The sequence below is a fragment of the Xyrauchen texanus genome, chromosome 28 (assembly GCF_025860055.1).
Source record: "Xyrauchen texanus isolate HMW12.3.18 chromosome 28, RBS_HiC_50CHRs, whole genome shotgun sequence".
NCBI classification, from domain to species: domain Eukaryota; kingdom Metazoa; phylum Chordata; class Actinopteri; order Cypriniformes; family Catostomidae; genus Xyrauchen; species Xyrauchen texanus.
Window position 1 is genome coordinate 10,721,752 of NC_068303.1, and position 16,662 is coordinate 10,738,413.

At 36.1% G+C, this 16,662-nt stretch overlaps 1 protein-coding gene across 1 annotated transcript; it reads left to right on the forward strand.

Annotated features, from left to right (window-relative positions):
* The first annotated feature begins 5,510 nt into the window (after nt 1-5,510).
* Nucleotides 5,511-14,164, forward strand: LOC127622462 (neuromedin-B receptor-like). The gene is made up of 3 exons (XM_052096568.1): nt 5,511-5,914; nt 10,497-10,842; nt 13,781-14,164. The coding sequence occupies exons 1-3, from the start codon at nt 5,511-5,513 to the stop codon at nt 14,162-14,164; spliced, it is 1,134 nt and encodes a 377-aa protein (XP_051952528.1).
* Nucleotides 14,165-16,662: the final 2,498 nt, after the last annotated feature.

The window sequence follows — 16,662 nt, forward strand, 5'->3', positions numbered from 1 at the left end:
ACTGAGTTGCCTAATCAGTGAGAGGGAAATAAGGAAAGAGCCAGGGATGCCTCGGAGAAAGAGAGAGAGAGACACACACACACACACACACACACACACACACGCACACACACACACACACACAGACAGATAGACAGACAGATGCAGCCGCTCTGTGTTTTTGAGTGTAGTAAGGAAAAACTAAGAAAATTGTGAAACATTCTATAAATCTATTTGAAAAACTATCAGTTGATCAATCAGTCATCTGCCTTTTCCACTACCTTTGTTATCGGTATTGGCAAAATCCATTATCAGTAGGCCTCTAGACCAAACTGCAAGGAAACACCCAGTATGCCACCACCGAAGAAGTTCAGACATAAACAGTCACTTTCAACTACAATATCGCTTTAATTTTGAATGTAGGGTACAGCTTTGCATTGCATACTTCCACATCCTTCATAAAACATTTTGATGTAGTTCAATGACAAAATTTGGTTTGTAAAAGTCAGTTTAATTCTGTGGTGGCTTGTCCATCATTGCTAATCTGCTGGCCTCAGGCAGAGGCTGATGGCAATCCTGAAACTCCAAATGACCTTTCGCTTCAGAAATCCCTTGCCAATGCATATTTCTCTTTTATCTGCACTGCGTTCATCAATTTACTCACTCAGTGAAAAAAAACAAACAAAAAAGGGGAAAAAACAAAGGACACGGGACACGTGGTCAGCCATAGGCTAATCCCTATTCAATTCTGTCAGCAAAAAACAACTTTTGTAAATCACAATGGAGCAGAGCAAACATACAACAAAATGCAATTGTATTGCAAAATGGGAGGGGGGAGGGGATTTAACCAAATAGGTTAAATTAACCAATGTACCTATATTCCTAAGAATTCTCCTACTACAATTTAATAACAATTTTGCAAATAGGTAACTTAACAACTTGATGCAAAAAGGCAACAAGTGTCATCTAAGAGAAGTAAATTTAGTAAAACAATGACGTCAAAATAAAGGCAACAGTGGCTGGTTAAATAATAATATATTGGCATTTTTAGACTGTTACAATGATTTCCAGGCACCTATAACTTTTTTAATGTACACAGGTGACAAAATATGGCTGCCTGTAGTTTTAATGGGATATGTCTACTGTTCATTATAGGACGTATAGCCTACTATAGAATCTGGACTTTCTCGCACTGTTTGTACACTCTAAGCGACAGCATGCATGAGCCACGTTCACACGATAAAAAATAAAATACAAAAATACATTAAATCGGATATTAAAAGTTCACACACCAACCGTATTCCAGGCGGAGTGTTGTTCATCCCCCTTCTTAATCAGAACCGAGGTCCTGCTCTCATGTCACTGCGTCCCGAGGTAAAGACAGACCTGCTGGAAGAGCAGCATGTTTGGAACCAGCATGCCTTTCTGACACTTGCTTTTTCGAGTCATAAACCAAACAGCAAACAGACAAGCAAGACATCAAAGAAACGTAGCAAAGAATAGATCATTATGGGCACAGAGATGCTAATTACCGAAATAAGAGGTCTGCCAGTCATACGGTCATTGCGCACGTGGTGCACACGCAAGCACAGCTGTCAATCAGAATGACTCCTCATACATGACCACTGCACGCTTGATTGTTTTGTTAGCTCAAATATCTCGTTTTCAGGTAGCCTTTTATGGAGGTCTCCTGTTGTTGTTTATGAGTGTTTGACTAGCTGCTACTATATGTTGTAATGTTATTCACAAAAAATTATCATTACGATATAAATCCTTCATATGCCGCCTATGGAAAGTTTCTTTTTTATTTTATTGTCTATTGTCAGGATTCATTATTATATAGGTCTATAATGTTTTATAATTCTATTTTTTTTCCCCACATGACTTACTATATATTCTGTCATTAATATGAATTGCTCTCCGTTGCGTTATAATGCGTAAATGTTGCCCAATTTTGGGGAACATCTGAGTCAGCTTCAGCGCTGACATTGCATGAAGGAAACCCGTAATAAGTTTTGATTCTATTTGTTGCAATATCCAATATTTTAGTTTTATTTCTACATTTTTCATCTGTTGTATAACATTGCTGCATCAACATCGTCATAAATGCCAACAGATGCCACTAAACCAACGTATGAAATCACAACTCGTAGCCCATTTCCTGCCAGTTGCGATTAAGAATTGATTTTCAAATTGAACAACACATGTATGATGGTGCATGGTGTACATTTAAAGACGCAGATTAAGACACATAATGCCTTTCTATTGAGCTATTCAAATTGTTGTCTGAAACTCATTCAGGCAAGACTCGATTTTATGTTGAGGATTTGATTGATCACTTGGTTTCTTTTAGCAGATCTCACCTGGAAAATGTATTGATTGAAAATGCCATCAGTCCCAAGAAATTTGAATTTACCATTTTATACTTGGTTGGAATATGGTTTTATATCAGTTTTAATCTGATATTTTTACATTATTAGCATATCTTAGACCAAGACAGGACTATGAAATTGGTTCCAAATTAAAATTTGATCTTGAAATTGGTCTCGATAACAATAAAAACTGGTCATTAGCACCTGTAATGCATTTCGGTTTATTTAGACTATTTAAAGGGATAGTTCACCCAAAAATGAAAAATGATCTCATTATTTACACACCCTCATCCCATCACATATGTGTATAACTTTCTTTATTTTGATGAACTCAAATGAACTTTGAATGTCAATAAAGCATATAAAGGTAGCATAAAAGACTCCAGTGATTAAATCCATATCACCAGAGGCTAAATGATAGGTGTGGGTGAGAAAGATACTTTTTTTTACTATAAATTCTCCATCCTGCCCAGTAGGTTTTGATATGCATGAAGAATGCGAATCGCCAAAAACAAAAGAAGAATGTGGAAGTGAAAGTGAAAGTGAAGACTTAAAGTAAAAAAGGACTTAAATATTGATCTGTTTCTCACCCACACCTTTCATATATCTTCTGAAGTTATATTTAACTACTGGAGCCATATGAATTTTTGAACCTTTAAAGATCTGGCCACCATTCACTTGCATTGTATGGATCTACAGAACTGAGATATTCTTTGTTTGTGTTCAGCGGAAGAAAGAAAGTCATTCACACATCTTGGATGGCATGAGGGTGAGTAAATGGTGAGTGAACTGCTTTTTTGGTGAACTATATATGGAAATGGAATTGTAGCATATTATCATGGAAAGAGATTTACAGTTTGAAAGTTGGTTAACAAATAAATTGAATAAGATCCACAAATATATGTAAGAAGTTTCACAAAAATGAAATTAATTCACAAATAAAATATAATGTGATTTACAAATATATGTTAGGAGTTTCACAGAAATGCTTAAGACTTACTAGTTAAGTATTGCCTTAAGAACAGGTTGAAAAACCAAATTAAGCACTGATTTAGTTACAAACTAACTAGTAGTTATTAAGCCCTTAGTGTAAACTTTATTGGCATGTAACATTAAGAGTTTAAAAAGGATTTGACAACACATTTTCAGTCAAGAAACTTGGTTAACATTTAAAATAGCAGACTCATACAGTCAGACAGGATAGCTATAAAGCTAATGATCAGGCCACTCTACAAATAGGCAATTTTCAGCTGTCGACATTTAACAAGACACTACACGTGTTTATAACCGAGAGAAAATGATACAAACCTTAAGTCACAGTATTCCTCTGATGGCATCCGTTTTTTAAAAAGTTTGCAGCCTTGGAGCTTATCTGTATGTGCTTGATTCCATGCTCATGAGAGCACTGTAACTCTGGTCACGCCCTGATAATAAAACGAAGAATGATTGGTTGAAGATAGAACGTGCTACGATTGGACCGATTAATGGCCGTTACTGATTGCTTGAGTGGACGATGGGTGGAGTCCACCTATTTGTAGATTTGTGTGCACATTTTGAGCTAGATTTGTTTCAAAATAGGCAAATGCGTGTAGCGATCTGCAAATCTACTGGAAGCGATCCACAAATAATTGCGTGTTTCACAAATTTATTTTGGACAGAGTTGTGTTTGTGAGTTAAAAAATATATTTGTGGGAGGCCTGGGTAGCTCAGCAAGTAAAGACGCTGACTACCACACCTGGAGTTGCAAGTTCGTATCCAGGGCGTGCTGAGTAACTCCAGTCAGGCTTCTTAAGCAACCAATTGGCCTGGTTGCTAGGGTGGGTAGAGTCACGTTGGGTTAACCTCCTAGTCACTATAATGTGGTTCTCACTCTCGGTGGAATGCGTGGGAGGTTGTGTGTGGATGCCGCAGAGAATAGCATGAGCCACATGGTATTGTGACATGGTTAACAAGCCACGCAATGAGATTGACTGTCTCAGATGTGGAGGCAATTGAGATTTGTCCTCCGCCACCCAGACATAGGCGAGTCCCTAGAGCGCATTGGGAATTGGGCATCCAAAATTGGGGAGAAAAGGGGAGAAAATTCAGAAAAAAATAATCATTTTATTTATTTGTGAATCCACATCATTTTTGTGAATCTCCTTACATTTATTTGTGTACCAACTTTCTATTTGTGTATGTCTTTCCATTTGTGTGTGAATATGCAACAATCCCATCTCCATAACTATACCTTTAATTATTGAGCATGACATAGCACAAACTTGAATGAAGGTTAGACCTCTTTGATGCCCATCTCCAAACAATACAATAAAAATCCTTTCTTAAGCCACGCGTGCCAGATTTCTTGCAAGGGTCTATGACTGAATTTTCTCTCTCTCTCTCTCTCTCTCTCTCTCTCTCTCTCTCTCTCTCTCTCTCTCTCTCTCTCTCTCTACCTGCTTTTATATACTCCAGTTGTACCTCTCTCTACCTGCTATTATATACTCCAGTTGTACCTCTCTCTACCTGCTATTATATACTCCAGTTGTACCTCTCTCTACCTGCTATTATATACTCCAGTTGTACAGACCCAGCTGGTTTTCTGATTACGAGTCATCGAAAGAGCATGAAGCCACAGCCGAACTGCGACTAGAGTGCGCGGACAAAAGTTGCACCTGACATGTCCACAATCCTCGCGCTAATGATGACCAAGACAGATCCTTCTTTCTTTCTTCTTTTCGTTTTCATAATTCTACAAAATACATGAAATACATGCAATAATATAACATGCGTGGAATGGATAGATAGATAGATAGATAGATAGATAGATAGATAGATAGGTAGGTAGGTAGGTAGGTAGGTAGGTAGGTAGGTAGGTAGGTCGGTCGGTCGGTAGGTAGGTCGGTCGGTCGGTCGGTCGGTCGGTCGGTCGGTCGGTCGGTCGGTCGATCGATCGATCGTGCTCTCTATAACACTGTGCGCAATGAAGGGGTGGCTTCCCCTTCACTTGCTCCTGCCTGTCAATTAAAGAAGCCAGTCAACTTTAAGGACGCGGCTGAAGACATCGCTCATTATCGCTCATTTCAGCACTAAATTGTGCGGATAACACATTTCTCCCACACCGGGGAACTTTAAATTCCTTTATTCCTAATCTCTTTGCTCTATTAAACTCCATTAAACATGGATCACACTTTCAAAAACACCACTTTCTCTGATGATACCTCAGCCTATGAGAACTTCACAGACGATTGGACATCAGATGGCGGGGAAACGGTGCATTTTATCATACGATGCGTTATCCCATCGGTTTTCATACTTATTATAACGGTTGGTTTGCTGGGCAACATCACACTTGTGAAAATATTCATCACCACCAGCGCGATGCGAAGTGTGCCCAACATTTTCATTTCCAGCTTGGCCGTGGGAGATCTTTTGCTTTTGGTCACTTGTGTGCCAGTGGACGGGTTCCGGTATTTCTACGAAGAGTGGATTTTTGGAACAGTCGCTTGTAAGATGATCCCGGTGATTCAGCTCACCTCGGTTGGAGTCTCCGTTTTCACTCTAACGGCACTAAGCGCAGACAGGTAAGGGAGAAAAATCATGAATGAACTGCAGTCACTGCAAAACACTGTAAAACGTAGTAACAACCTGCAGTTGTTATTTCTACTCCCTTAAAATTAGTTTTGGTGGTGTGACTCGTGTATTCAGGTTGATTCAGACATTTTAAATACCATTTTTGAATTGAATCAAACCAGTTAATTAAAATGTTAGCAAACCCCTTTTCATAATCTACACGTTTTTCAATGTAGCCTACTGCATGCGAACAGCAAACACTCAAGCAAACAAGAGAAAAGTCATTTCAACTGACAGCCTTAAACACATAGGAAAAGTACTTTGACTTTCCAATTTATGATTTAACACACCATCAACAATTAAAAGGGCAAAAATATATAGGTACCTCTAAAAAAAAACCATAATACTTTTCCATGTTTTTATTTATTCACCTTTTAAAATTTTGCTTTTATTATCTTGTAGAAATCCTAAATAGAATTTAAAAGATCAGATAGGTAGCTACATTTGCCGCAAGGTCAGCTGCCTTCTCAAAAAAAAAAAAAGAAAAAAAAAAATGCTGCCATGCTACATTTGGATAAATAATGTGAGTTGAGCCAGACTAAATTTACAAAGTTAGACATCCTCAGTATTTGCAGGGACCCCCTTTTCAATATTTTTCACAAAAAATTGTCTGACTCATTTACTGGTCCTCTTCCCAGCCTTTTAAATGTTTGTGTCCTCTAGGATACAAAAACCTTTATAGTGTTAAACACATTACACATTTTTTTTCAGGTTGCAGAATACAAAATCACAGGAAAATGATGTGTACTTACTATATTAATCTGTATAATAACTGTTCTGTGTTGACATTACACAGGTAATAACATATTTATTAGGCAGTTGTTACCATATTCTTATAACACATATTGATTTGAAGGCTAGAATTCATCTTTAGAGCCAACACCTGGCATTATTATTTTGATTTACTCATACTGCAGCAAATTTTATGACTGAAATGCAATATTTTCATAACCACATGGGACAAAGGCTGCTGTAAATAACAGAGACATCTTAACTGCGTTAGGCTTGGGGGGAAGCTTTGTGTGAAATCTGCCTTGCCTTTAAGATTATTCTATATTTAAGAAATTCTACACATGTATAAATATTTATCACTTGTATAATTCCAAAATTTTACGGAATTATAAAATGTTTTCTTTTGCAGATTACAGTGTATCAATCATAAATGATTGGCAACTTAATATTATTACTTTATCAACTGACAGTTTCATTTCTGGCTGCATGACTGAAGCAAGAGCTTGACAGTTCATGTGGCTGAGGCTCTATGGTGAAGATGGGCAGCGTCCCCTCTGTCCCACTTTGTCTTATTCTTCTGTTTTCAGTGCTTGGGGCTGTGGCTAAAGGTAATTACCTTTTCTAGGCTGATTTCCAGCTCTTTCCAATGGACTATGTGTTTATTGTTTGGAGCACCAGAAAGTTCATTTGTTTCACAATGATTATGCCACTACCCTGGGGTCAAAGTTCTCATTTATTGGAATTGATTTGTAGGCTACATTAACAGTTTCAGTCACCAAAATGTCCACTGTGATGCAAAATGTAGTTAATGTTCTGGTTGTAATTAATAATCTCCTGTGTTGTGTCTTTGGTCCAACATGATAGATTTGAGGAGCCTCTGCTGAGGATAGGTGGAATGTGTGGATGTTCGTCATTCCCTCCACAAGGATGTGATAGATTTTATAGTCTGCTGTAATATAAGAGCGACATAAAGTGACCCATTTATCCATACCCAAACGATTGATTTAAAGACTGTAATCTGATGAGCACTTACTCAACATTCACAGTCATGCATGAAATAAAATCAACTTAATTTGCATGTTAGTCAGTTCATATGTTCAAGCTGTGATCATGACCAGAGTCTTTCTAGCAAGTCAGTCCACTGTTGGCCATCTTTGGAACACTCTTGGGAGGCTATTTCCAGTCATATCAATGCAGCTCCTATATACTTGAATGGAGAAAGAACAAAATCTCAAAAACGGTTGGTCAAGATTATGATCAAAGTATGTATTTCAAATCAGCAATAAAATCTGACAATACTGGTATCATAAATTGTGCATCTTTACCTCAGATTCCGCTAAAAAACAAAATTTTCCCGGCTTGTATAGCTAATGCGAATGCATGTTCTAGAGTTGATTGACAGGTGATGTCTGTATCTAAAAGGTGATTGGCTCTTTTAACTCTAAGGCGGGACTTACTTTCTACATTTGTTGACTGTTGGGCACTCAGAGCTCCTTGGTTGAGCATTCCAATTTTTCCCATTAATTTTAAAGAAGTGGCCCATCTCTGCTAAATAATCTCTGTTGTGGTGCTCCCCTGCTAACCCTTGCCTCAGGCATGGCAGGTCGTGTTCATTAAGAGAGGAAAGAGCAAGCCTCGGGCAGTGAAGCCTGATGGATGAGAGAAGTCAGGGTGAGGATACACTGTCATTTGAGATTTCCTTTTACCTAAAGACACTGTTGAACAGATCAAGTCGTGCTGGTTTGTCAATAGGTGAAAATAGATTTTTTTTCTCTGTAGACTTCCCAGCTCAAGCAGAATATCTGAAGATTGTGTAAATTAAATACACATCTTTTTACATCATATTTCTTACAGGTTAGCTTTTTTTTTTTGGATAGAAAGATATCAACCTGGAGATTTATAACTTTGATCATGTTTTGGAGTCTGTATTTCTTATTCCCAGTGCAAAAGGTTGTTCAGGTTCACTTATCTTAGAAAATATTTCATTTAATATTTAGCAAGGATGATGCAAAAATCCAAAAAGTACAAGATGTAAGAAATTTGGTAAAACAAGTGTACTTTTTACATAAATAATATATTCCCTAAAATTATATGTCACTAATGAGAAATAAGTAGAAAGAAATCCAAATAAAATACTTGAGTACAAAAATCAAATTGTAAACCAGTCTGAATTAGTTCCCCATGAAGAAAACTTGAATAATATTTATGCTTTAACATTATCATTCAGAAGTGTAACAACATTTGGAAGTAGGATGAAAAAATAATACACAACATAAGATTGAAGTAGAAGCAAAGAATAAAAAACAAGATATACTGTATGTGTATAGTTTGCAATTTCCCATCTTTTCTGTTGCTGAAATTGTCAAATTCTTCAATGATGTCACATAATAAGCTTATCCGATAAGGAAAAATTATCTTTATATGACGACAGTTGGCATATTAATTTTATTAACATTAACAGTCATGGAATGAACCTAAGTGAAACTGAATACTATTTGGGGAGATGTAAAATTTAAAGGAATATTAAGGTAAGCTCAATTGACATAATTTGTGGCATAATGTTGATTACCATAAAACATTTTTTGACACATCCCTTCTTTTCTTTTAAATAAAATATAATACAAATCTGTGTTAGAGTGAGGCACTTATATACAATGTAAGTGAATGGGGCCAATTTTTGAAAGTCTTAAATGCAGAAATGTAAATCTTATAATTTTTATAAAATCACTTAAATACATTATTTTCTGTTAAAACTTGTGTATTATTTGAGCTGTAAAGTTGTTTAAATCATTTTTGCAGTCCTTTTAGGTATTTAGCATTTAAAGCGCTGCATTGTCATGGAAACAAAGTTGTAAAATTGCATATAATTTACACAGAAAAGGTTAGTAAGCAATTTTATCATACTAAAATCATGGTACCGCACATATTGTTACGTCCTGTAGCTGTACTTTTGGAACATTGAGTATTTTAGCGTTTATATATTGGCCCCATTCACTTCCACTTTAAGTGTCTCATGGAACCCATATTTCTTTTTAAGAAAAGGATGAATGTGTCAACATAACTTTTTTGTGATAATCAACGTTATGCCACAAATGCTGCTGACTGAGCTTAAACTGTATTGAACCAGGAATATTCCTTTAAATTGGTAAGAAAATGTACATAAACGTTTATTTCCCCCTTATATTTGAAATCGATTTTTGAGTAATGAGAAACAAGTAGTTAGAAAATCAAACAAAATCCACGAGTACTCAAATCACAGTATGAATATTATTATTTCAAAGTGTAATAAGCTTTGGAAGTAGCACCGTGCTTTTAAGCAAAGAAAAATGTGCTACACAATACAAATTTACATAATTTCCCATCATGGCTGTATTGACAGATTTGTGTGTGTTTTGTCAAATTCTAATCTAATAAGCAAACTTGATCCCTGTGTGATAACAGTTGGCATCCTAATGTTATTAACATAGAACAGTCATGAATGAGACTGAATAGGCAAAAATGTCTCTAACCTTCCTTTTGTGCTTAATCTCAAAACTGTTTTTCCATTCATAACAGGTGCAGAATGCATAAAAAGCCTCATAACCTAGTGTGATATCAAAACAAACCTTTTGAATTGACATGACACCCCGACTATAAACCTCAGCAGTGAATCAATTCTGACTTCAGATAAGCATTTGTGTGTCCCTCTAGCAATGATAAATTGATGATAAACAAGCCAATTTTCTCTTTCATCCATCCTCAACCTGGATGAAAGGCGCAGAAATCAGTGTGCTGATGATTCTTCCCATATGTCCCTTTTAGACACAAAGCTATTGTGAACCCTATGGATATCCAGACCTCCAGTGCAGTATTCTGGACCTGCTTGAAGGCCATCACTATATGGGTTGTCTCAATGCTGCTGGCTATCCCCGAGGCTGTCTTCTCACAGGTGGTTCATATGCCAGACAAGAACATGACGTTCACTGCCTGTGTGCCATATCCACTATCCAATGAGATGCATCCTAAGATACACTCAGTTATGATATTCCTCGTCTACTTCCTTATCCCTCTGAGCATTATCTCTGTCTACTACTACCACATCGCAAAGACACTTATCAAGAGTGCTCACGATATGCCGGGTGAGATTAGTGAGCACTCCAAAAGACAGGTAAGAGATTCAAGGGAAGAAAATAAAGTATGCATTGGTAGCATTTTAATTTTCTTCTGTTTTTAAAACATTTTAAGCTCTTCTTCAGGAATTTGGCTGCACATTTTGCCTTTTTCACGAATCATGTTTTAAATATCAAGACTTGACTAGGTTGAGACAGATTTTTATTGTGTACAGACAAAGATTTGAGGAACATAGCATATATTCAGGCTCCAGATGTTAAATATGGATGCAAATAGCCTTACATATTTCAAGTTTTCATTTGGTCAGTATGGGTCAAATTCATTTACTTAACGTTTTCAGAAAGAAACAAAAACATATGTGATAGACATGAAACCAGATGCTATAGTGAAGAACATGTAGCTGACTATGCAGTCTCAAAAAAGAGCTTGTCAGTCAATTACAATTAAATCTTATTTTGAAGTTTGCCCCTTTTATGAATATCTTTAATGAGATTTATTAAAGAGATAGTTAACTCAAAAATAAAAATGTTCTCATAATGTTCTCACCCCAATACAAAGATGTATGTAGATTAATGTTATGTAGTTATGCAGGTCCTCAAACTGTTAATGGTTACCAAAACTGTTCTGCTCAAAAATGTACATAAAGGCAGCATAAAAGTTATCCATTAGACTCCAGTTCTTAAATCCATACCTTCAGAAGCGATATGTTAGGTGAGGGTGACAATAATTGTAATTCTCCTCCCTGCCCAGTAGGTGACAATATGCACGAAGAATGCGAATCGCCAAAAAAAAAAAAAAGAAGAAGAAGAAGAAGAATGTGAAAGTGGAGACTGATAGTAAGAAAGTACTTAAATATTGATCTGTTTCTCATCCACACCAATCATATTGCTTCTGAATATGTGCATTTAGCCACTGGAGTTGTGTGGATTTTTTTTTTGTTACCTTTATGTCCTTTTGGAGCCATCTACTGGCATTGTATGGACCTACAGAGCTGAGATATTATTCTAAAACTCCTTGTTTGTGTTCAGCAGAAGAAACAAAGTCATACACATTTGGAATGGCTGACACTCTCATGGCGACATCACCAGGATTCGTACGACATTTCTAAATTTGGCTAATTCGTATGATATTGTGCGACTGCACTCGTTTGAATTCCTACAACTTTCACTACAGCCAATGACGTCGCTGGACATCGTTTCCAATACACAACAAATTCTTGCTTCTGTCACAAACAATAGCTTCCAATCATGTTTACACACTCTACTGATTAATTAAGTTTAGATAAGGGGTTTGGGTTAGGGTATAAAATTATACCCTTAACACCTCATGCATGGACCACGTGCTTACTTCCGCATTCGACATCTGGGAATTTGCACGTGATGAAGTCGTACGAGTTTATGCGAACAACAACTTGTGAGACCTTGCGAAATAGCCAACTCATAAATGATCTATGATTTTTCATGAGATCAGATTTGAATGGCACTAGGTTGACTAAATGAGGATGAATATTTTCATTTTTGGGTGAACTATCTCGTAAACCATGAACCAAACCATAAACATTTTAAGAGAAAGTGTAAAACGAGCCTCAGCTAAACTGAAGGATACCCTTCAGAAAGTGTACCTTGACAGTTCTTAGAGACATGGCATTTTATATTTCGAGGGTAAAAAATGTTTTACCCTCTCATGATTGACATGATCAAAGTTGATCTTGTTCATGCATTTATCATGCATTTGTCTGAATGGCATGATAAGGCTGAACATATTGGGTTTAAATCTCTCACATTACTTGGTATGTATCTTATTGTACAGTTGAAAAAACAAAAGTAAAAAAAAAACCCCATCACATTATTAACAAAAATGTTGGGATTTGGATCAACACTGAATTAAAGCTTAAAGCAATGAGCAGGGGTGTAAAAGTAATTTCTGTTAGTATTACTTACTTACTTTTAAGTATTAGTACTAGGTCAAACTTTTACTCCCATAGTGAAAAATAAATGAACCAATAAAAAATGGGCCATATTCACGAAACACAAATTTGTGTGTAAATTCTCACATAAATCCTCCCATTCAATGCAATTGGACAATTTACGTTAGAATGCATTTACACACAAATTTTTTCTGCTCATGTTTCATAAATAAGGCCCAATGAGTTTTTATGATTTTTCCTAAGTTTAACCCAAACCCAAATCTAAACTTAACCATTATTTTAATAGGAAAATAACTTGAAGAAAGAAAACATTGGGTGTTTGGATCGAGACAAAGTGTATTATAGGTTATTGGCACACATCAGTCATTTGTATTGCATAAATAAATATGGAATGAGATATAAAATTTGATTACAGATATTTCCTATGTTAAAATAAAGTGTTGGATAGGAGGCTAGCTAAAATGTGATGCCTATATTGTATTTGAACAAACGCTACCTTTTTGTACAAGCCAAGTCTTACGATAACTTACGATTTCGCCATCTCGAATGAAATAATACGATTTGCCATGAGACTATGTTGGCCATAACCTACTTGAAAGTAAAAAGAAAAGTTTTCAGATTTAATTCATTTCCCTTAGATTTTTAAGTGGATTCATGAAATAATGTGATAGTGGATATTTCCTAATTAAAGTAAACCTTGTAAAGGTGCGTACAAAATTGAGTAAAATATAGGTAGACTATTCAGTATCATTGATACTTAAGTAGAGTACAAATGCCCCATAATAATACTTAAGTGATTACTCAAGAAGTCTAGTTTACACCCCTGCATGAAAACAAATGGCTAACTAGAACACCTTTACGGTCTGCAAAACGTTGATTTCAGTTGATGAAAATCAATTACCAGACTCAGAGTGGGGCATCAACTGCTGAACTACTTGCATTTGTATTGACTTTGCACATCTAGAAAGCACTTCATGATTTATTGAGTGGTCTTTTTTTTGTCTCACATTCTCTTTCTCTTATTTTCTCTCTCTCATTTTTTCCTAAGACGGAAACAAGGAAGCGTCTAGCCAAGATCGTTCTGGTGTTTGTGGGCCTTTTTGCGCTGTGCTGGTTCCCCAACCATGTTCTCTACATGTACCGCTCCTTCAACTATCGACAAATCGACTCTTCGCTGTCACACCTGATTATTACGCTTGTGGCTCGCGTGTTAAGCTTCTCTAGCTCCTGCGTTAACCCTTTCGCATTGTACCTGTTGAGCGAGAGCTTCCGAAGGCACTTCAACAACCAGTTGATGTGCATGCGGCGCAAATATGAGGAGCGCAACACCAGCTACCTCCAAAGCACCTCTGCTATTCGCATGACCTCCATCAGGAAGAGTACACCCACTGTGGCCAATGGACATGGCCAAATCACGGGAGTCTGTATTTAGCATCTGATCTCAGAACAGCTCTCCTTTGGTTTCCTTAGACCCAGAAGAGCTGGTGACTTACATTTAAAATTGATTAAAGCATTTGGTGACACAGCTGGGTAAAGGGGATGGTTATTGGAGCAGGGAAGACAAAAGGATTGCCGTTGTAAATATTGCATGCATGTTTTTTTAAACAGCTGCATCTCTGCTTGAGCCTGGGAATTAAATTTGATTTATTTCAGAAGCATTATTCATATTGCAACTGCAACGGAATGGATATCCCAATGATTACAAGGCTAATTCCATTTCTCCTGAATCTAAATACATATTGTTCCTGTATCATTTATCAAATCTGTAAAAAATATTGAAATCAGAGTTTCTATTATTGTGTCGTTGTAAGGCTGCATGTTTGCTTTTCAGATCAATCATATTTCCATTTTCACGCTAGGCTTTGGCTCCAGTCAAATGAAGAAAACCTTTTGGGAAGTGCACTTAAAAAAGTAATTGAATGTTTGGTAAATAAAATGAGCAGTTTTGATTTCACCAATGGAATTAATCAAAGAGCTTGATTGTCAATGATATTAAGGAGATACTCCTGAAATCATTTACTTTGCCTATGGTTGCATTCTGTTTCTCAGAAAAACACATTATGTCCCATTTAGGAGCAACAAGACATAGTCATGGCTCTTTCTAGTAAATGTTAATGTCTACTCGCACACTCAAGGGTAAACTGTGGTGATTAGATTAATATATGCATAAACAGATTAGGATTCAACATGAATATCAATTTCTCATATATATTTCCCTGTGCCTTCCAAAAGGCTATTTGAGTCATAGGGTTGCCAATATGGCAAAAATGGTCAAATATAAAAATGACATAACATCAATAGCAGCTGCATGCACTTTAGATTCACCACATCCTGTATTTTGTCTTCTTAATAACTGCATTACATCATTATTGTATGACTGTTCAGAATATTTCAAATGTATGTATTTGTTATGGAGTGCATTGTGTCCATATCTATTGGTGGGAAATAATCGTTCAGTTGTGAGGTAAAAACATGTGAGATAAAACAACTAATTGACTGTTCTAGGGAAGCAGGATCTAAATGTAATTTGGGATAATTGATTAAACAGGTTATCTACCCATTTTCCCCATGTACTTTTTTGCTTTTCACTGTGAGAGTAAATTAAACATATGGATTAACTTAAATAGCACTCCTATACTGGAACAAGCAAAGTTAAACCAAATTGGTAAATTATCTCTATTAAAGCAGTAAAAGGATAAGTGCAATCCATAAAATAATAAATATATGTAGGAGCAATTTCATACATTGCAGTTATCTGCTCACACTGATTGATGTGACTCTAATGGTTAATTTGAAGTTCTAAATTAAGCATTTCATTCAAAAAGTCATTTAAGAATCCATTAAGATTAGTGTTCAACTGATATGGGTTGTTTAATGGACAATATAACAGAGAGCAGTGGGGTTAGTGGCTAACACAATAGAAATCTAGCAAACAGAATTAAAGTTGCTGGATATAAATGAATAGTTATTTTACACAATACTTGCTCAAAATTCTATAATGGATGTTTGAGAACCAAAAAAAATAAAAAAGTGCACTATCCATTGACAAAGATGTCAGTAGATTTAGGACTTACACTAGGCCAAATGACCACTTCTGTTAATCAGCAAATCAGGTACAGTAATTGACAGATGCAGACAAAGTTAAAATTGGCAAATGGAGTAATACGAATGGATTTCTTATTATACACAGTCAAAAAAATGAAATATATATATATATATATATATATATATAGAGCACAAATTAGCGGTACAACTGCTTGTCACTAAGGCAGTACACTCAAAGGTACACCCACTGTATCTTCTTTACATCTTAAGGTACTAACATGTACCATTTAGGGACAAATAATTTACAAATACATCCTGATATTTTTGTTTTAACAGTTTAATTGTCCATTTCTACAACAGTAAAACAATGTCAGTTATTGTAAGACAGGCCTTGTGCTTCAACATTTTCTTGAAAACGTGTATGAATGAATATAATCCAGTTTTTATTCAAACACAGCTCTGATGAATGAGCTCGATAGGGTGGTGTAATATATACACATGAATATCCATTGCAATAGTTATGGGATAATTTTTCTTCATATATTGTTAAAGCACAATTAGTTCACCTGTCAGATAAGATGTCACTTACCAAAGTTTATTTCTTCTAGTGCTGTTTTAACTGTCTCAGAACTGACTTGTGATTTTCTGATTTGTCAGTTATCTGCTTTTTATCTTTCTCTTTTTTGACAGAGGCAGAAAAAATACACCCCCTGGGAACACAACCTGAGAATGACAGATAAGGACTTTAACATGTGGCCATTGGTTCAGAACCTCCTATGCTCTTAAATCAAAAGATTAGTCAAGTCACACTTGTTCGAGCTGACAGAAAGGATATGGTAACTCATATAACCACTCTGTACAATTGTAGTGAGCAGAATAGCATCT